This window comes from Oncorhynchus mykiss, chromosome 24, assembly GCF_013265735.2.
Source record: "Oncorhynchus mykiss isolate Arlee chromosome 24, USDA_OmykA_1.1, whole genome shotgun sequence".
NCBI lineage: Eukaryota > Metazoa > Chordata > Actinopteri > Salmoniformes > Salmonidae > Oncorhynchus > Oncorhynchus mykiss.
Genome location: NC_048588.1, coordinates 4,198,125 through 4,219,590, shown reverse-complemented (window position 1 = coordinate 4,219,590; position 21,466 = coordinate 4,198,125). Strand labels below are relative to the sequence as shown.

Below are 21,466 nucleotides of genomic sequence, written 5' to 3'. Positions count from 1 at the left end.
GACGAATCTGGGTTTGGCGGATGCCAGGAGAATGATACCTGCCCCAATGCATAGTGCCAAGCGTAAAGTTTGGTGGAGGAGGAATAATGGTCTGGGGCTGTTTTTCATGGTTTGAGCTCAGCCCCTTAGTTCCAGTAAAGGGATATCTTAAAATCTTAACGCTACAGCGTATAATGACATTCTACACGATTCTGTGCTTCCAACTTTGTGGCAACAGTTTGGAGAAGGCCCTTTCCTGTTTCAGCATGACAATGCCCCCGTGCACAAAGACAGGTCCATACAGAAATGGTTTGTCGAGATCGGTGTGGAAGAACTTGACTGACCAGCACAGAGCCCTGAACTCAACCCCATCAAACACCTTTGGGATGAATTGGAACGCCGAGTGCGTGCCAGGCCTAATCGCCAAACATCAGTGCCCTACCTCACTAATGCTCGTGGCTGAATGGAAGTAAGTCCCCTCAGCAATGTTACAACATTTAATGGAAAGCCTTCCCAGAAGAGTGGAGGGTGTTATACCAGCAAAGAAGGGACTTCCATATTAATGCCCATAATTTTGGAATGAGATGTTCGACATGCAGATGTCCACATACTTTTGGTTTTGTAGTGTATAAAACAGGTCTACAGGCTATAATAAACACAGACTTCATTCACACAAGCCCCCACAGAAAACAAAAACACACTGATCCTGACCAAAACAGATGTGGGGTGTATTCATTATTGCACACATAGAAAACGTTTTGCAATGAAAACAAGCTTTTCTTATGGGACAAGTTCATGTTAGTGCCTCCCCGTTTCGGTATGTTTGCTTCCTCTTGGTTCCTAGTGAATACACCACTGGACTACCATGTTAATGCAGACACGTGTAAAGTCTGGGCTCTCGAGTGGCGCAGAGGTTTAAGGCACTGCATCTCAGTGCTAGAGGCATCAGTACAGTCCCTGGTTCGAACCCAGATTGTATCACATCCGGCTGTGATTGGGAGTCCCATAGGGCGGAGCACAATTGGCCCAGGCCGTCATTGTAAATAAGAATTTGTTCTCAACTGACTTTCCTAGTTAAATAAAGGTTACCTTTTTTTATTTTTTATAAATTGACCCTCCTAGGTTAGGCCATAGGGCCAGAGGGACTGAAGCGGGGGTCAGCACCAGTTAGCATCAACATTTGTCTCTCATTTCCATGTAGGAACGGACCCTCGCGTCACATCAGCACAAGCTCCTTGTGCAGGGGCCTATCAACTCCCTCCAGTCCAGGAACCCTGGTTGACCCTACTGGCCAGAAGAAGTCCCTTTTGAAGTGCCAGGCTTGACCATCAAGGCCAGAATATAGTCCCAATCAGCCTGCTATCATGATCCAGGGCTATGACATATTCTAAACAAAGAGCCCAAGCTGGAATTATTTTTGCTCCCGTATACAACAGGGCAATAAAGTTCAAATCCAGATACTTCCTCTTGACCGCAGAAAGTGGCAAGCCTAAGAAAACAGGCCTATTCATTCAACGATGGACCAAGATGTCCAACCTGGACTCAGGGGTAAATGTAACATAGTAAACGTAAATCCGGAATACTACAATTAGTACGATATGTATTCTTTTGGGGATGTCCATCACCCATTTCATACTATATGTTACGAATTACAATTCGTATGAAATGTTACAAATTTGCAAAATGTATGATAACGTTAACTAGGCGGCTAACGTTAGCTAGGCAAGGGGGTTAGTTTGAGGTCAGGGTTAATGATAGGGTTAGGAGTTAGGTTAAAGGGTTAAGGGTTAAGATCAGATAGTGCTGCTGCACTGTCGTCTGACCAATGACCAATGTCATCTGACCCCCCCCCCCCCCCCCACTCCATCAATTGAGAGTAACTACACAGCTAATTGCCATTTCTCTCTAATGTGTAGCGCTTTAGGTTAACGTTAAATATCAGCATAACATTATCGCTGAACCCCGACTTGCCCTTTTTAAGTTGCTCCCGCCGCTCACAATTCACAGACCACACTCTTTCGCAGTACGCACCCGCGTGACCTATTAGGTGTAGTCTTGAGTATGTAAATGTTGCTCCGTGCAAATTGAGAACATTATCCTCTACCACTAACAATTTGCTGGTAAACAACCTGCTGAATTAAACAAGTCCAGTATCAAATGCAATTATCATCACTCACACTTACGCTTTGTGTTTGACCTGTTATCATGTGTGTTTCTCTGATACACAACTTTTTAGAAAACGGTAGACGTTTCTGAATCTGACATTAGGCTCGTCAGGTATACCTTCAGATAAATCAGTTGTGGCTATTGTTCTAAATTGGTCTAAGTGTGTAACTCTGATGCGTCGCGGGTCAAGCCTTGTTCAAAAGTCATTGTCAATAACGGACTGGTGCCCCGATTTATAACATATATGAATTGATCCTTACGAGACACATTCATAACTTATAGTAACAACCTGACCAATACACCACACCACACAACGACCACGTGCAAAGAGTGTGCAAAGCTGTCATCAAGGCAAAGGGCTGGCTAATATGCTTTGAATTGTTGAACACTTTTCTTGGTGGTTGCTACATGATTCCATATGTGTTATTTCATAGTTTTGTCGGACGTTGTCGCTATTATTCTACAATGTAGAAAATAGTAAAAACGAAGAAAAAAAAACTTGAATGAGTAGGTGTGTCCAAACTTTTGACTGGTACTGTAGCTATTATAGTACACAGAAATACCTGCCGGTTGTTTTTCGAGCAGCCCAGTACTGTGAGGCGTCTCTTGTGAAACCGGAGGGTTATGCTTAGGAAAGAGGGATAAGCTCATATGCTTGCAGGGGGAAATAATCAAGGGCTGTGTTCATTTCCATGTGTGTGTGCGCCTGCATTTAAGTTGGTTTGGTGGGATCGGTGTGTTCGTTCTTGTATGTGTTGGAGGGGGCTGGTCTCGGGTGGGGGCTCAGAGACAAAGCATCTTATTCTTTCTGTGGGAGCGGGTAGGTAACGTGAGAGCCGTTCCCAGACTGGAGAGGGGGGACCTGGGGATAAAGGAGCTGCGCTCGGCTGCACCGAACGGGGCTTTTGTGGGCCTGCCTCTCCCTCTGCCTGGCTGGCCAGGTAAGCCGATAGAGGCCCAGGGGATCAGGGCCAGGTTCCTATCTACACACTCAGCCCAGCTTTCTATATTCACAAGAAAAGGAAAGAGAGGAAAAGAGGGGGATGGAGAGCAAGACCTGAAAGAAAAAGAGAGAAAGTAAAGGAGTCAGGGATAGTAGAGGGAACAGATGTACGAAACATACAGAAGTAGGATCTTCATTTGACCAGTTTCTCACAGCAGGAAAATAATCCTGCAGCAACAAGACATGTGAATAATTGCGTGGGATATAATTAATGGAAAAAAGTTAGGTCAAATCACATTTTTAAGTGGAAATGACAAACTTTAGAAGCCTTTTTTAAACCTTGAATTACGTGCCATTTCCTGCTGTACAACAGGGTGATCCAATTATGATCCTACATCTGTAGAGCAGGAAAAGAGATGGATAAGGAGGAGAAAGAGGGATCAAGATGGACAAAATGTAGAGGAGGTAGAGAGACAGAGAGAGTGATTAGTGATGCCGGAGCTAGTTGTTTACCTCCTCCCCTCTTCTTTTCCCTAAAAAACTGATTATTCTCCTTCTCCCTCCATCCCCCTCCACTCAGCAGGCCAGGTGTTGTAGATGGGACTCTCCAGGGAGATCTCAAGAGAACACTGCACAACATGTGTTTGCTAAACATTCCCAATGCGTGCTGGGAGTGCATGGTCGGTCACACACACACACACACACACACATCAACCCCCCCCCCCCCCCCCCCCCCATTCACGCTGAGAGCCACAATGGACACATTACTGTGCCGTGAGTCATTCCCTTTATGTAGGCTCCCTCTCCTCCCTCCATTTTCCTCCCTATGCTTTTATTCCTCCCCTCCTTCCCATAACCCATTCTGGTTTTTATCCCTCATTCCCATTTTCAGGTCAGGATGAAAGGGTTTTCACTGATCTGCTTAGAGAGAAAGAGGAGGGAAAGAGAGAGAGAGAGAGATGCAGGCTAGTGCTCTAGCTCCAGTCACTAATGTGAGCACTCGGCTCTCAATGAATTCCACCCCATAAAGAGTTTGGCTGGACATTTTTTATAAAAAGAAGAAGACATTTTTACAAGGGACCCCAGCGATCCCTTCTAGTGATGCTCCCAGCACAATACTAGAAACAAAACATTTAAGTCTGACTCCATCTCTTTCTCTCTCTACACTCGGTCTTTCCACCGAGTCCTCTCCTCAGCCCTAATGTAATTTGTTCACCTACTGAGGTAGCGCCCGTAGCCTAGCTCCTCTCCTGTCCACCCCCATTACTTTCCTCAGCCAGCCTGGCAGTCCTCTCTCCCCCTCAGGCCCAAAACAGGCGACCCCACCCAACCAGCCCTCATACTGACCCATTGTCGTCGGGCTTACCTAACACGGACCGTTACCAAAACACCAACCCTAACTCCTACACTAAACCCTTCTTGTCATACGGTGGCCATTTTGGTATTGCTACATTTTGGGAATATAATGTGGGCATGAAACTACGTACTGACTTCTGTAGAATTGATGTATGAGGTGTCCTGTACTTCCTGTGATTCTTACTAAAAACACAAAACAACGAAATCAAAGTAGCATGTCAGAGATCCTATAGAAGAGTGAAACCTCTAGTTGGGATGAATCACGTTTGTTAGCCCACATACTGTAAGTAATTAGCCACGGTTCAACAGGTTTTTCACAGTGAACCCAGAGCACGAGGCCAAGCGTGTTGAAGACCCACATGACACGCCTATATATTTCTTTCATGTAATCTACAGTTTCGTAATCTTCCCTTTTCGTCGCCCCCGTTTCTTCTACCTCATCCTCCACCCATCCCTGCTGACGTCTGTGTCGCTCCCTTCCTTCCTATGAAAGTCACTGCAGTGCCAGCTTCAGTGGTTGAGTATTTACGACATGCCTCTCTAACCTCAGGTTACCTTAGATTCAGAGACAGAGAGACAGACAGAGAGACACAGACAGAGTGTGAGTGTCCACAGGCCTCCACCACACATCCCGGACCAGCACAGACAAGCAAGTTAAGCATGACCCACAAACCACGGGGAGTCTGCAGCTGTCCCTGGTAACCACTGCTGCCATCTTATTAAAAAATTAAATAAAAAAGGCCCTCAGACCCTCTAGAGCAAACACTGCTTTTCCTGAAACGCACCAAACAACACCACCCAGGCAGCCTCTCCAAAAGACACAATGTAAGTTAAAGTTGCAATATGTCACTTTCTGGGCGACTTGACCAAATTCACATTGAAATGCGAGTTATAGATAGGTCATTCTGATTGAAAGCAAGTCTAAGAAGCGGTAGATCTGTTCTGTGTGCTATTTCTAGGCTTCCGGTTCAGAACACTAAGTTTTTTGCATCTTCAGTTTTGTACACCGGCTTCAAACAGCTGAAAATACAATACTTTTGGTTGTGGAAAGGATATTTCACAGAGGTTTAGATGGTGCAATGATTCTCTCTCTACACTATAGCCCGACTTACTTGCTTTGTAACATAAACTGAAATTAGGCGAACTATTGGAATTTTAGCAACCAGGAAACGGTGGAGCGATCTTTAGGAGCCTCTTCCTCAGGTTCCAATGTATACCAATTGGGAGAGGGCTTCCTTGCAGCTTTTATGTAAGTCGTGTTGTTGAGATAGAAGGGTACATGTCCTGCTAACCTTGCTCTACAGAGCTCTCAAAGAGCCCTGTGTGTTCCCTCTGTTGCCCTGAAAAGAGAGGAATTTTGATGCCTGCCTGCCTGCTGGACCAGCTGGGAGGATTTTGGCACAGTAACATGCCACCAAATGCGTCTGCTGCTGCTCAAAATTGGATTACGGTACAAAACTGGTTTCGAGCAGAGCTAAATCATTGGATTAGTATCATAAGGTCTCGGGGTGATCTGGAATGCAGGGGCTCTACAGTAACAGTAAGTATGGATCTACTCTACTGCCTTAACACTTTCTGTAGAAAAACACTGAAAAAGGTTGTAACTAACGAGACTAACAGTGATAGGCATCAACAATTCCGAAGTGATCAAGTCCACTTTCATCGTGTTGAAATTAACTGCATTGCCAAACTCTATGAAACCGTGGCTTCAAACTGGAAACAAAACCACAGAATTCCCATTGATTCTAGCAGTGTATGACCTTCCCATCTCTCTCCTCTCCCTCTTTCTCAATCTCTGTAAATGTCATTTTCTCTCTCTCTCTCTCTCTCTCAATCTCTGTCAATTTTGCTTTTTGCTCTCTTGCCCTCTTTCTAAAGCTCTCTCAATCTCTGTCAATACACCTTTATCTCTCTCTCTTTCTCATCCCATCTCTGCCATTAGTAGTGTTTTGAATAGTCAACTGGAGGAGTACGCTGCCTGCTAATGCCCGCCAGGAAACACAGTACGTCCATGCAAAGCTGCTCCGCTATGATGCAAATTAACGAGTGGGGAAGAGAATGATGGACGGGTACGGGGTTTCGGTGAGGGAGCACTGCGCGGATCATTAGCGGCGGCCAATGTTTTTGATATGGGACACCATTTCCTCCAGAAGTCTGCTGGTTGTGTGTGTGTGTGTGTGTGTGCCTTAGTAAAGCTATGGTGTGGTAAAGGTGTGGCGGCTCAGACCATTGTGCTACCATGCTAATGCCCTCCTGACTCACTCTGCTGCGCACCTGCCTGGGTTTAGCGAATTCACTGACAAAAGGCTTTGGTCTGATAAGCAGTGTAGGTATTAGTAACCAATATAGGGCTCCAAAAACAAACACACACATTCAACCAAAATGGGTTAGAACAAGACCTAATGTATCAAACCAGATCATGTCATTCAGAAGGCTGGATCGGTTTGACAGACAGACCTGGGGTTAGGCCCGAAGTCGCCACGTACAATAACACACAAGCATTGAATGCTAGACGATTGTTTTCAGCCCCACAATGCAACACCGTCCATCAGGCCCTTATCAACGTCATCGTTACAGTGTGTGTGGGTGCGTGAGTATTCTTTACCGCTTTCGTGCGTGAGCGTACGTGCGATACCCCTGCCCGTGTACAGTGTGTGCAGTTGTTTAAAAAGTACTTAAGTAAAAAATAAAAATGTATCCTCTTCACTGGCGAGTTCCAAATATCTCTTAACGGTCGCCCCAGCATGAGGTTTTGAGATGCGCGTGATGTCAGAATTCACTCACTGGTACAAAATGTGATTGTTACGCAACAGGACAGTTAACGTGTCTTGGTTGGAGGGCATCGTGTGTTGCCTGCTAATTATCTATAGGCTGTGTTTCAACTTGTCAGTTTCAAATTAGTTTGAATTGAGGTGTGTTCCACCTCCTCATTAATTCACATAGATGTAGCCCATTTCACTGTTGCAGACAATTTATGTTTGAGGCTTTACTGAGCTTGAAATTCAGGCCAAAGAGTTCAATTTTGGTTTCATCAGACCAGAGAATCTTGTTTCTCATGGTCTGAGAGTCCTTTAGGTGCCTTTTGACAAACTCCAAGCAGGCTGTCATGTACCTTTTACTGAGGAGTGGCTTCCATCTGGCCATTCTACCATAAAGGCCTGATTGGTGGAGAGCTGAAGAGATGGTTGTCCTTCTGGAAGGTTCTCCCATCTCCATAGTGGAACTGGAGACCTGTCAGAGTGACCATGGGTTCTTGGTCACTTCACTGACCAAGGCCGTTCTCCCCCGATTGCTCAGTTTGGTCGGGCGGCCAGCTCTAAGAAGAGAATTTGTGGTTCCAAACTTCTTCCATTTAAGAATGATGGAGGCCATTGTGCTCTGGGGACCTTCAATGCTCCAGAAATGTTTTGGTACCCTTCCCCAGATCTGTTCCTCGACACAATCCTGTCTCAGAGCTCTATGTCATGTTTTTTTCTCTGACATGCACTGTCAACTGTGGGACCTTATATAGACAGGTGTGTGTGTGCCTTTCCAAATCATGTCCAATCAATTGAATTTACCACAGGTGGACTCCAAGTTATAAAACATCTCAATGAGGATCAATGAAAACAGAACACATCCGAGCTCATTTTCAAGTCTCAGAGCAAAGGGTCTGAATACTTATGTAAATAAGGTATCTGTTTTTTATAAATGTGCAAACATGTCTAAAAACCTGTTTTACTTTGTCATTAGGGGTTATTGTGTGTAGATTTATGAGGAAAACCATGTATTTAATACATTTTAGAATAAGGCTGTAAGGTAACAAAATAAAATGTGGAAAAAGGGAAGGGGTCTGAATACTTTACGAATGCACTCTATATTTCAGCAATTCCATTTACTTTTGATACCTAGGTATAATTTAAAACCAAATACTTTTAGACTTAAGTAGTATTTTACTGGTGACTTTCACTTTTACTTGAGTCATTTTCTATAAAGGTATGACAATTGGGTACTTTTTCCACCACTGGGTGTGTGTGCATGTGTGCGCGTGTGCGTGTGTGTGTAAACGGGAGACAGAGGTAAACAGGAGATTGTGTGTGCGTGATCACGTTCCCCGGCCCATTCCAGAACGGAGGTGGAAACAATGGCCAGGCCAGGAACTCTGTCGCAGCTGTGTGTGTGTGTGTGTGTGTGTGTGTGTGTGTGTGTGTGTGTGTGTGTGTGTGTGTGTGTGTGTGTGTGTGTGTGTGTGTGTGTGTGGAGATGGCCCACCTGTCCAATTCGCTACACCTCTTCCTGTTTACAGTTCCCCATTTCAATTGCCCTCAGCCTTTATTGCTCTCTGTCTTTCTCTCTCTTTTGCCCTTGTGCAAATCCTTTTCACTCTCTCTTCTTCTCTCCATTCCTCTCTATGTGAGGTAATCTGATCAACAACACTCAGTGAGACTCATTCACTACAGATACCACTTTATAGAGTGCCCATAAGGGAGTAGCGAGGGTAGCCACTTGCTGCACGCTAGACTGAGGATCACAGACACACATTTTGAAACCTAAATAGCAAGGAAACAAGGTCGAGTTAACAGTAGCAATCTGTGATCCTGATAGAGCATGTGAAACCATTTTCTCTCTACCCCTTTTGCCCAACGGAAATACAGGAAGACAATGAAGGGTGTTTTCTTAGTGAATAACTATACCAACCTTGGGTCTGTGGGAAGTTGTAACAGAAATCAGGTATTACAATCATCTGACATGATGAGCCTATGGCGATAATACAACACCTCCACTGACACAGTCAAGCCTCGACAGGTCGGCCCTCCCCAGTCTCACATGACAAGTACAAATAGTAAACAGGTTATTGGTCTGAGAGTTAAGGACCCGTTAAATAGACACACATCCTGGCAGTGAGACTTGACTGGCTGATGAGAAACAGACAAAACGAGGGACAAAATAAAGCTCACAGTCACATGGTACCGTAGTAGGCCGAATGGGTTTTTGGAGTAGGGCTGTTACTTTGACCGTGTTACCGCCACAACGGCGGTCACGAGTCATGACGGCAGTCAAATTCCACGTGACTGTTTAGTCCCTGTTATGATGCTTCTCCGAGCTCTGATGCTGCTGATGGTCATTTCTCAACTTTCCTAATATTAAGCACATTGCTTATATTTACAACAGGAGTATAGCCTACCTGGTTGGCATGAAAATGAACAGCGGGAAAAGCATCCTCCATTCGCTAAGTGTCATTACACTACATGTCATTTTCCCCCCTGCCCCCGTTTCGAGACAGTTGCATGATAATAGCCTAATAGTTTATCAACATTTTAAGCTAGACCTCCCTCCCGGGTGGCGCAGTGGTCTAAGGCACTGCATCACAGTGCTAGCTGTGCCACCAGAGATTCTGGGTTCGAGTTCAGGCTCTGTCGCAGCCGGCCGCAACCGGGAGGCCCATGGGGAGGCGCACAATTGACCCAACGACGTCCGGGATAGGGCGGGTTTGGCCGGCGTGGATATCCTTGTCTCATCGCGCACTAGCGACTCGTGTGGTGGGCCGGGCGCAGTGCACACTGACCAGGCAGCTAGGTGTACAGTGTTTCCTCCGACACATTGGTGCGGCTGGCTTCCGGGTTGGATGGGCGCTGTGTCAAGAAGCAGTGCGGCTAGGTTGGGTTGTGTTATGGAGGACGCATGGCTCTCGACCTTCACCTCTCCCGAGTCCGTACGGGAGTTGCAGTGATGAGACAAGACTGTAACCACTACCAATTGGATACCACGAAATTGGGGAGAAAAAAAAGGGGTCCATTTTTTTTTACAAATGTATATTTTTCAAACATTTTAAACTACAAGTTTTGATCTGTTGCGTCAGCCTCATTGCTTAAAAAAAGTTAGTGGTTGGATTAAATTTGGGATCTATCGCATCCCACAACTGTTCCAGACTATGCTTGACATATTTATTTCTCACACAGAATAGGTCAACTTTTGCACTATGGGGTAGATTGACATAGGCTAGTGCTTTTGCTGTTTGTTAGGCCTACTCATCTTGTTGGCTGACGAAAAGTAAATGTGGACAGTTCTTCCAACATCTTCAATATGCACCTCAGAATTGGACAAGGACGCGTAGAGTTGCGTCCCCGGTGTGTCGGTCTTCACTTGTCGCCTGTGACAAAGACCTGATCACGTGACAGCTCAATTATTATTAGCCAATGCCTATCTGAGAGAGCCATGTAAATGAAAGGTTCTTTGTGGGAACGCAGCCGGGAGAAGGGAATTACATTTTTTATATTCAGCCCAAGGCCAAAACGGCCACAGGCCACAAAAGGCAAGGATTTTTTTTTAGGGGGCTTTACGTCCACACAATGGGGATGTCGCCGGACAATTTGAGGTATTATCAAGTGCTTGTCAAATTGTGAATGAGAGACTGATGAAGTGTGTGGAGCCTGCGCAAAAAAAAAAAAAAAAAATCAGAGCTCATGCCTTTTATGCATATTTTTTCAAATCATCATTGGAGTCGCATCACGCAGCCTTAGAATGTATAATAACCTTAAACATATAGCCCAACGTTTGTAGAACAACAAGTCACATTAATAACTCTAAATGAAGCATATAAGAGGACCTGTTTCTTTGAGGATATGGCAGACATACGCCCCCTTTGGAGAGATTGGGTACCCCTAGTAAACTGGAAAAAAAATCTGTCAAAAATTGTTAATATATGCAAATAAAAATTATTATTGGATAGAAAACACTCTAAAGATTCTAAAACCGTTGGAATTATGTCTGTAAGTATAGCAGAACTCACAGGGCAGGCATTCTTCCAAACTAGTTTTTGTGGCCATGAAAGTTGGAGCAACTTTGACGTCATGGCCCCCACCCTTCCCAACCAGCTATGATTCTGGGGACACTTTCTATCTCTTCCGCTAGATGTCCTCTTTCATTAGAGCTTCAAACCGTTCAAATCGCGCGAGAATTGACCCTATGGGAGTGAAATTAGTGCGTGCCACGAGAGAATAGGCTGTGCGTATGGGCGCGAATTGGTCACAGCCATTCCTTTGTTTCCAGCACTCAAGAGAAGGGCAGACGATGGCCGATTGAATTGAAGTTTGTTTTGCACGTCTAAAACATCATAAAGCTTGCTTCTGCACTTAGTTTGACCTGTTTAGTCGACATATAATGTGTAATTTTGAAGTTTTGATGCGCAACTTATCCGGACCAGAGGACGTTTTGGGTGCATTTCAGCTGATGTTATTAGCAGTAGCTAATACAAAGACGCAAGACTTGAAACCAAACGATGTATTGGGTAAGTATGAAGCCTTCCAGAACATTCTGAACGAAGACCATCGAAGGTAAGGGAATATTTATGCTTAAATCTGTGTTTCTGTTGACTCCAACATTACGTGGAAATGTAGCTTGGAACTGAGCGCTGTCTCACAATATGGAATAGTGTGCGATTTCTGTAACGTTAAAAATAAATCTAACACAGCGGTTGCATAAAGAAGCAGTGTATCTTTCTAACTATATGTAGAACATGTATATTTAGTCAAAGTTTATGATGTCTATTTACGTTATCTTGCCGCGCTACATAGATTTCCTGCGGGCATTTTTGAGTAATTTCTGAAGGTGAACTCACTGTAAATTGACATTTATGGATATAAATGGCATATTATTGAAAAAAAAAAATATGTACTGTGTAATATGTCATATTACTGTCATCTGATGAAGATTTTCAAAAGGTTAGTGAGCGATTTATTTTTTAATCCTGCGTTTGTTGATTGCATGTTTTGGCTATTGAAATGAGCTGTGTCTGGTGGTGGTTTTACATATATATGTGCTATGTTTTCGCCGTAAAACATTTTAGAAATCTGACTTGCTGGCTAGATGAACAAGATGTTTATCTTTCATTTGAGCTATTGGACTTGTTAATGTGTGGAGGTTAAATATTTTTAAGAATATTTTTGCGTTCCATGCGCCACCGTTTCAGCTGCACGTGGGAGGGTTGATTCCCAATTGGGAACCAATATCGTAAACAGGTTAACAGCTCAACACAGAATAGCCGCATGTGCGCACTCCCTCAAATCGTTTGGAGAAAATATCCTTTCTATTTTACTCTGCCATGTTCAATTGTGTTCTTCATACTACGAAATAATGTAAAACAATGCCAAGGGATTCTAAGCTAATCTTGTCTGCTGAATGAACTAGTGTAGCCCACAGCCATATGGCATAGCCAGATCAGGATCTAACATAAGGACAACTCAGAGTATGCTATCCTGTTCTTCTGAAATAGACTACATTAGACCGGTCTAAAATAAATAATGGATTTATTGTGACGGTGTAGGCTATATTACATGGATTTATTAGACTTTTTAAAATGTAGTTGATCCAATGGTCTGCATCAGTGGCTTATAGGCTATGCGTGGAAGCCAGGAGATGCTAAATGTGTTAATGTGAATGGTCAATTACCGTGAGACCGGCAGTTATCTATGAGGTGACGAGCTTGAGGATTCACCCAAATTCCCACTTCTCAACTGGTGCTTGTTAACAACATTAAACTTTCTAGCATACATCCCTGACACACACATATATACTGTAGATAGTCCCGTTTGGCTTTACAGTAAGGCCAACCAAAATAGGGGAACCCCATATTAGCAACTGACCAATGGGAAGCAGGGTCATCTCTATGAGTCAGAGTTACCCTATGAACCTCAGCAACACAAAGGGAGTGGAGGCTCTATAGACCTCAATTGTCCTGAAACAATGAGAGAGCTCTACCCAACAGCTAGCACCAAATTATCCTACCATACCTCTTCTCCCACCAACCCCAGAGAGAGGGGGAGTGCCTTGGGGTAAAATGTGGAGGACGAGGGGAGGGGATGGAGGTGGTAGAGGAGGATGTGGATCGCCCCCGACAGAGTGGACTCCAAAAGGAAACATGCCTCATTTCCTCCTCTTTATCCATCAGACAATGGGCAGCAGGGAAAGGGATGGATAAAGGAGATAGACGAGGGGATAGGGAGGAGGAGTGGAGAGGAAAGGAGAGGAGGAGAAGAGGGAATAACTAATGTGAGAAGAAGAGAGGGAAGGATAGGGGAGAGAGGTGAGGATGAGAGGTGAGGATAGGGGGAGAGAGGTGAGGATGAGAGGTGAGGATAGGGGGAGAGAGGTGAGGATAGCGGGGAGAGGTGAGGATAGCGGGGAGAGGTGAGGATAGCGGGGAGAGGTGAGGATAGCGGGGAGAGGTGAGGATAGCGGGGAGAGGTGAGGATAGCGGGGAGAGGTGAGGATAGCGGGGAGAGGTGAGGATAGCGGGGAGTGGTGAGGATAGAGGGGAGAGCGGAGCCGATAGGGGAGGGGGGAGCCGATAGGGGAGAGCGGAGCCGATAGGGGAGGGGGGAGCCGATAGGGGAGGGGGGAGCCGATAGGGGAGGGGGGAGCCGATAGGGGAGGGGGGAGCCGATAGGGGAGGGGGGAGCCGATAGGGGAGGGGGGAGCCGATAGGGGAGGGGGGAGCCGATAGGGGGAGCCGATAGGGGAGAGCGGAGCCGATAGGGGAGAGCGGTGAGGATAGAGGGGAGAGCGGAGAGGATAGAGGGGAGAGCGGTGAGGATAGAGGGGAGAGCGGTGAGGATAGAGGGGAGAGGATAGAGGGGAGAGCGGAGAGGATAGAGGGGAGAGCGGAGAGGATAGAGGGGAGAGCGGAGCCGATAGGGGAGAGCGGAGCCGATAGGGGAGAGCGGAGCCGATAGGGGAGAGCGGAGCCGATAGGGGAGAGCGGAGCCGATAGGGGAGAGCGGAGCCGATAGGGGAGAGCGGAGCCGATAGGGGAGAGCGGAGCCGATAGGGGAGAGCGGAGCCGATAGGGGAGAGCGGAGCCGATAGGGGAGAGCGGAGCCGATAGGGGAGAGCGGAGCCGATAGGGGAGAGCGGAGCCGATAGGGGAGAGCGGAGCCGATAGGGGAGAGCGGAGCCGATAGGGGAGAGCGGAGCCGATAGGGGAGAGCGGAGCCGATAGGGGAGAGCGGAGCCGATAGGGGAGAGCGGAGCCGATAGGGGAGAGCGGAGCCGATAGGGGAGAGCGGAGCCGATAGGGGAGAGCGAATAACAGCGCTGAGAAGAAGAGAAAGGGAATGAAGGATGGAGGGAATGAAGAAAGGAGAGAAGATGGGAGTAGGAAGAGGGAATGCAAAGATGCCTTTCCACAAATCACTGAATAAACCATCAAGTGTTCTGCTGTTTCAGGGTTGAACTGACAGACAGACACAGCCTTAGTGTGAAAGTCTTATTTGTTCCTATTCCACTAGGAGCAGGGGCTGGGGGCAGGGAAAGAGAGTTGTGCTCTTACATACTGTAGGCTCTGAAGTTAATGGAAAAACGTGTCAAATGGAACACAGGGAGACTGGCTGGCTGTTAAATAAACAGAGTGTAGCCTGGCCGTGGTGACTCAACATTTCTGACTGAGACGGACGAACTGGAGAGGAGAGCCGAAAGGAATGATGGAAGAGCCGTGCCAAAACACTCGTACTCCTGACACACACGCATGCGCACAGTCATAAAGAAGGCGTGACAGCGCCTCTTTCCCCTCAGGAGGTTGAAAAAGTTTGCTGTGGGCCCTCAAACCCTGTGCGGACAGACCAATACATCACTGGGACCAAGCTCCGTGCCATCCAGGACCTCCATATCAGGCGGTGCGAATAAAAGGCCTGGAAAATCGTTAATACGTGTCACATATCAGTTTGCAAACAATGTCCAATAAAGAAATACTTGAGTTATTAAAGCTGCATACAAACATGGTCTCTTTTTTGCTTTCTTGAGTAAGGCAGCTCCAAAATGCAGGTGTTTCAGCCTAGCTCAGTGCTTTCTGTGGTGGTGGGGCAGCCAGCGGAAAATATGTAGTGTAGGGGTTGGTAATGTTCTCTACTTGCGCCGTGATTGGCTCAGTGTCCCGTCACTGCAAAATCTACGAGTAGAGCTAGAAAATTCAAGCCCCTTGGGTGCTGCCATAGACTTAAATGAGATGTTCCCATCCAAGAAGGCTCAAGGTCATTGGCCACAGATAAAATAACGTCAAATCACATATCTACGGAAGCTTTGGTCCAGTGTCGTCCGGGTTAGGATGTCCTTGTCTCATCGTGCTCTCGCAACTCCTTGTGACGCCTTCAAGTTAATTTCAGTCGTCAGTTCGACAGTGTTTCCACTGACACATTGGTGCGGCTGGCTACCGGGTTAAGCGAGCATTGTGTCCAGAAGCAGTGCGGCTTGGCCCTCGACCTTTGCCAAGTCCATAGGGGAGTTGTAGCAATGAGCCAAGATCGTAACTACCAATTGGATATCACAGAAAAAGGGAGTAACTGCATGGGCTAGAAAAGTTTGAAAACATTGGCCATGCTGTCAATCCAGCATGATGACTGTCGCGTTCAAAACAACTGGAAACTCAGAACTGGGAGATCTCAGACTTTAGTGAGTTCAACTGGGAACTCGGATAAAACTGGTAAAATACAGAAAATTATTTTTAAAGGTCATCCAATTTCTGGCCTCTTTCTAGAGCCTACAAGAAGGACAGCCATGCCACCTTCCTGTTCAAGTGAGCACAGCAAAACAAGGCGAGTCCAAAAATGTATTGTATTCTGCTGCATAAATTATGTAATATGCCTGGGAGATATGTATACTGTCGCTAAGAAAGTAATACTAAGTGTATGTTGTGTGGTAAGCTGTTAGTAGCCCCTATGCCTCACCCTAATTTGGTCCCTTTCCCTGTCATAATTTAGCCTACTGTTCTGACTTGGTGCTGCACATGTAGCCTCTAGGCTGTTTTAGAGAAATGTAATCACCTAATATAGTAAGAGCCTTCTTATATGCCCCCTTTATTTATCCTATGGTTCTGACTTGGTGTACAGAAAAAATACTTTAAGAACGGTCAATGTTCTGAATTCTGTCGCTGTACAGTTCAAAAGTACTGAACAAATAGTTATATTGACTACGTCCGTCCTACAGTATCTCGCTCATTAATGTCTTCATCAAAATTACGGATTGCCTCTTATCCGCTCGTCGTTATCCGCTCGCCCTTATGCCATAGTTTGTACAACTCAGTAGAAACCACATTTGTTTAAGCAAGTCAGCCATATCAGATACGTTTTATTTAAAAGGCAGTAAATGAGGCTGAATGAACTGTGTCGCTGCCCGACGAGGCTCCGCTGATTTCCAGGTGTAGCGGTGGTAAGGATTCACTCCGTGGTGCTGAAACTAAAGATCTAATGTTGGGTCAGCTTTATGTAGGCCCTAACAGTTTGTGGGCACCGTTTGTCACAGTTATCGCGCCATGCATGTATTGTTTAGTGTCGTGAAGTGGCTTTGCTGTCATGCGTCAAAAAAAGAAAACATTGATATTGATTACTGCCTTATTGGGTTTAGAGCTGGGAAGAAAGACTTGTCACTGTACAGATGCAAGTGACATGAAAACTTTAAACTTGAGTGGACACTACACTACAGTATTCTGAAGGGAGAAAAGGAGAGTCCTAGCATCACATTTACAGTCAACAGAGACTCATACAATTGGCATTGGGCTGGTTTTGTTCCGCACAACAATTACAGATTAGGGAAAGCAGTGGTGGAGGCTGAGGGAGATTTGTTCATGGCTAATTTTTCAAGCTCCCACTGGCCAACCTCCAGTGACCGGCTTTGGAAATCTGGTAATCTAACCATCTCAGGGTCTAATTGGCTGATAAAAATCTATGCCTCTTATTCAAGGCACTGATTTGCGGATAATGTTCTCCTGCTGGCTGCTGCAAAATGGCCGCCTTGCTTCTTCTCTGTGTTTGTGTGTGTGTGAGAGAGAGACCGTTGGAGAGCAAAGGGTGGCATAGAGTCTCACTATTACTGTTATAGCACTTAGAGCTTGTCAGTGATTACTAAACAGGTAAACACGAAAAATACAAACATATTCTCTCTCTCACACACACACAAACGTGGTCTCAGGGCAAATATATTACTCTGTACGTAAATCTCACACACACCAATGTGGTCTCAGGGCAATTCGTATTATTCTGTACTTAAAAATGTGTCACAACACGTCTCAAACACGCAACCTTTGGATTGCTAGACGGTCGCACCCACCCATCCTCCCTGATCAACCTTCCTACTTTTGTTTCTGTCTAAAGTAACTAGACCACTAGTAGGTATCATACATCGTGGAGATGCTCAGACATACGTCAAGTATGTTTCGTATGGCTCTAAGGCCAGGCTGCACACACAAACACACACACAGCATGTGCTCTCACCTTGATGTCTACGATGGAGCAGGCGATCTGTTTGACGTAGGCTAGGTCAGCGGTCGGTGGCAGCAGCACTGACTCTCTGGTCAGCCCAATCTGGAGGATGAAGGAGACCCCTGCCGGGATGGGGGGCACGTGGGACATGGCAACCCCCCCAGGGCCCTGCCCGGCCCCCAGGTCCACAGGGGGGAAGCCACCCTGAGTAGAGGTGGGAGGCACAGCCATGGGGGTCCCCTGCTGCATCACCACAGAGCCTGGGGGAGAGGGGCCTCCTGAGTGGAAGAAGACCTGGGACAGGGGTCCCGACGACATGCAGGGGCTGGCATTGGCCATCCCTCACTACACACACACACACACACACACACTCACGCTCTACCTCCCTCAGAGAGCAGGACCGTGAGGATGTGGACACGCTGATCCACACACAAACACACTGCTACAGAGTCTCTGTCCTGTGTCCACCCCCTCTCCTAGAGGAGTCAAGAGGAGATCCCTATCCAGGAAGCACTGCTCCTTCCTTTTTCTCTCCCTCTTGATTTTTGTGACCTGCACTCACACTTGTTCTTTCATTGTCCCGGCAAGGCAAGAGTGAGCGACAGACTGAGAAAAACTTCTCCCCTCCTACCTCTCCTCCACCCCTCCTCCGGTGAAGAAGTTGCTCTGCAGATGAGAAAGTCCAAATTTTTCACAGGAAACACTGAGGAATGAGAAAAAATAACAACCAAAAGTTTGTTGTCCTACACGCCAACCTGTACAAAATAGCTTCCTTGAGCAGGAAACTGAGAGAACGAAGGAGAAAGACAGTCTGGTGGGGCTTTTCTTTTGCGCTGTTTCAGTTTCAGCCGAGTTAACTATTTTCTGTAGAAAAGCAAGACCGAGACAACTACGTGAGGATACCTCCTTCTCCCCCTCCCTTGTCCTTTCTGAACTTGCCACAACCAAGGAGGAAGTGATATGACTGACACTGCTCTCTGCCAATGGGAGGGGAGGGGTGAGCTCCGCATAAGCCCATGTCTGTCCCTCCCACTCCCTGGTCTCCTCCCAAGCTAGCAACCCCGCCCCCTTCTCTCTTTTTTCTTCCTCTGTGTTTAACGTTGGGTTAATTCTTCTTGTTTAACTCCTTCTCTGACAGCTGGCCTCGTCTTACTCTAGCCTGAGGGGGAACTGCTCACACATATGTCTCTCTTTCTTTTAAAACACTATCAATCTTTTCTCCGTGGCTTTGCTTTTTTGGTTCACTCTCTCTCCTCTCCCCCTTGGCAGTGCCAACGAAATATACAGGTCTCTCTCTGATTCTAATATAGGACCGCACCTTCAGTGCATCTACCGTTCTACTCAGCGAAGTATAGAACGGAGCTGTAAAAAATGGGAGTAAAAACAGAACTGTAAACATTGATTTTCTAACTAGCGTTATTACTTTTGGTAGGTACTCTTTGTTGAATGTTTGCTCAACGTCTAATTGCTTATTATGAAAAACTATTATTTAGATATATTTTAATTAGCATCATCTATGACTAATAGATTGAGAAGTGACCACAATAAACCTACTGTAAAAAGCACATTTTTATCGGTGGTTGTTCTGAGTTGTAGAGTTGTGTCCCACTAGGGACATGCATCCCTCAGAGTCTCTGACATCTTCATCATAAGACTGATCCAAGGTCTGTTTTGATCTTCATCACATAAGTAATACAACTGACCTTGCTAGTCTTCAGGAAGGGGTGACGCAAGCTTGATATTTCTGAGTTGTCTTCTCCAGAGCATGGGTAGCAGGTGGTCATGGACTGTCATGTTAATGTGACTTTTTCATGAACAATCCTTTGGTCACTTGCTTGTTGTGGGTCCTGTTGTATGTTATCCCAGAGACCTGTAAAAACTGTCTAGTTCATTCCGATTCTGGACAGAAGGCAGGTGAGGGAGAGAAGAGTGTATTGATTGAGTTGTTCCATGAAATGAGCCCCTTTTGGGTAGTGTAAAATTTGATTTCACCAAATGTTCACATTCTGTCGTAAAGAGGACAGGACAAACTTAATAAAAACATGTTTTCCCATCTCAAGAGATGTTACATTTTTAAATAAATGACTTGCAAGTAACAGGGTTGACGATTTCATCTTAAATCAGTCCTAAAACCCCTTGTGACAGGAGGAATGTTAAAACTTTTTAGCCTGTCGATCTATTGGCAACAGGGTTGACATATTATGCTAAACTCGCTCAGTTTTATGAAAAAAAAAAAAACAGAAAACAGCCAAAAAGAGTACAACCAGGTCAAGATTTTACACTATGATTTGATGTTCAATATTTCTTTTGAAAAACTTTATTTTAAGGAATAGTTTCACGATATTAAAATGTGAGTTCAGTTCACATAACAGGGTTGAACTTAAAATGAGGGCCAGGTTGTTTAAAAAAAAATGTTTATCTAAAAATGAATCACAAATAAACAATAATCTTTAGAAATGACTTTGTCAAAGCAACAAAATAACTAGGGCTTTACAATGGTGAAACCTTGGGAGAAATGTTGGGGTTAAGTGGGTTTCAATCCTAGAAGTCTCAGATGGTGCACAGAGGGACATGTCAAAATGATGAATTTTGGCATTTTAGCAAGACTTTATTCATACATTGTTTTTGCATTTTCCATGTGGTCTATATTACAAGGGCACTTCATTTAATAACAGGCTTTAAAAATTCAATTTTGGCGCACAATGTCTACTTAAAATGTCAAAAGGGACTCATTTTGTGGAACAACCCTACTATGTTTCTATACAAGGAACATATGAGGGAAGCCCTGGATCATTAGGTTGATCATTAACATGTAACATACAGCAAAGAATGACAGTTGATAAGAAATAATGAATGACAATATTGCTCTCAAATTCACTGTGCAAAATCGTTTTTTTTTTTCTTTTCATTTTTCATTTTTTCTTTAATGACATACAACACGAGACCCGCAAAGTAAACAAAACCAAAGGAGGAAAATCTGTCATTTGATACAAGCTAAAAATGCAGTTCAAAAAATATATGTAATAAAACAAACTCAATAAAAAGCAGGTCTCTTATCCATTGTAGTTAGAGGAAATTGTTTGAATGCAGCTTAATATGATATACAAAATATCACACAGTGATAAGTTGCTATTAAAAAAATAAAAACACAAAGAAACGAGTCCTTTACCTTGGCCTCGGACTGATCACTTTTCGATGTTTTTAGTTTTTTTTGTCGTTTTTCAGATTTGTTAACCTTTTTTTATTTTTATTTTTTAAACAAGGTATACATTGTCATTATCAATCACAAGCAAGTTCTAAGCCTAGCAAAGAATAATTATTTATCTTATGATTCTACAGTATTCTTCCATAATAATTATAATCAAAAGCAACAAATGAAAATTGACATGTACACCACATAACGGCAGCTCTAGTCTTTTATCATTTACAGTCCTTTTTATTTTCCTCTCGCTTTGTTTCATTTGTCACATTGATTTGTCTGTTCTCAGAAGAGGGACATATTTGAGCGTCTCGGGACCAGTCTATAGCTCAATGCTGCAGACGTACATGTAGACCGACTGACACAAAGACACTGAGTGCAGAGTTCATCCAACACACTCATGCCGTCTCAATATTTACGTGAAGGGAGGAGAAATGCCAGTGAGACACTTCAGGTGTCTGGTTTCCCGATAGCGATGGAATTTAGGTTTACAAGTGTTTTAACAATCCATCGTTCCTACAACGCCCGAAGATGTAACATGCGTTTCCCAAAACACAACGCAGAAAGAACGTTCGCCAAGTGCGTCGTTGGAGCATG

The 21,466-nt window shown here is 45.0% G+C and overlaps 1 protein-coding gene across 1 annotated transcript in view; it reads right to left on the bottom strand.

Moving 5' to 3' along the window:
• The window catches only part of LOC110503492 (serine/threonine-protein kinase D2), a 60,566-nt gene extending 41,921 nt beyond the window's left edge, over positions 1–18,645 (bottom strand). Inside the window, exon 1 of the mRNA XM_021581826.2 lies at positions 17,683–18,645. Coding sequence (XP_021437501.2) covers positions 17,683–18,009 — 327 coding nt within the window. The 5' untranslated portion in view covers positions 18,010–18,645. The remainder of the gene's footprint in view (positions 1–17,682) is intronic.
• Between the last annotated feature and the right edge of the window lie 2,821 nt (positions 18,646–21,466).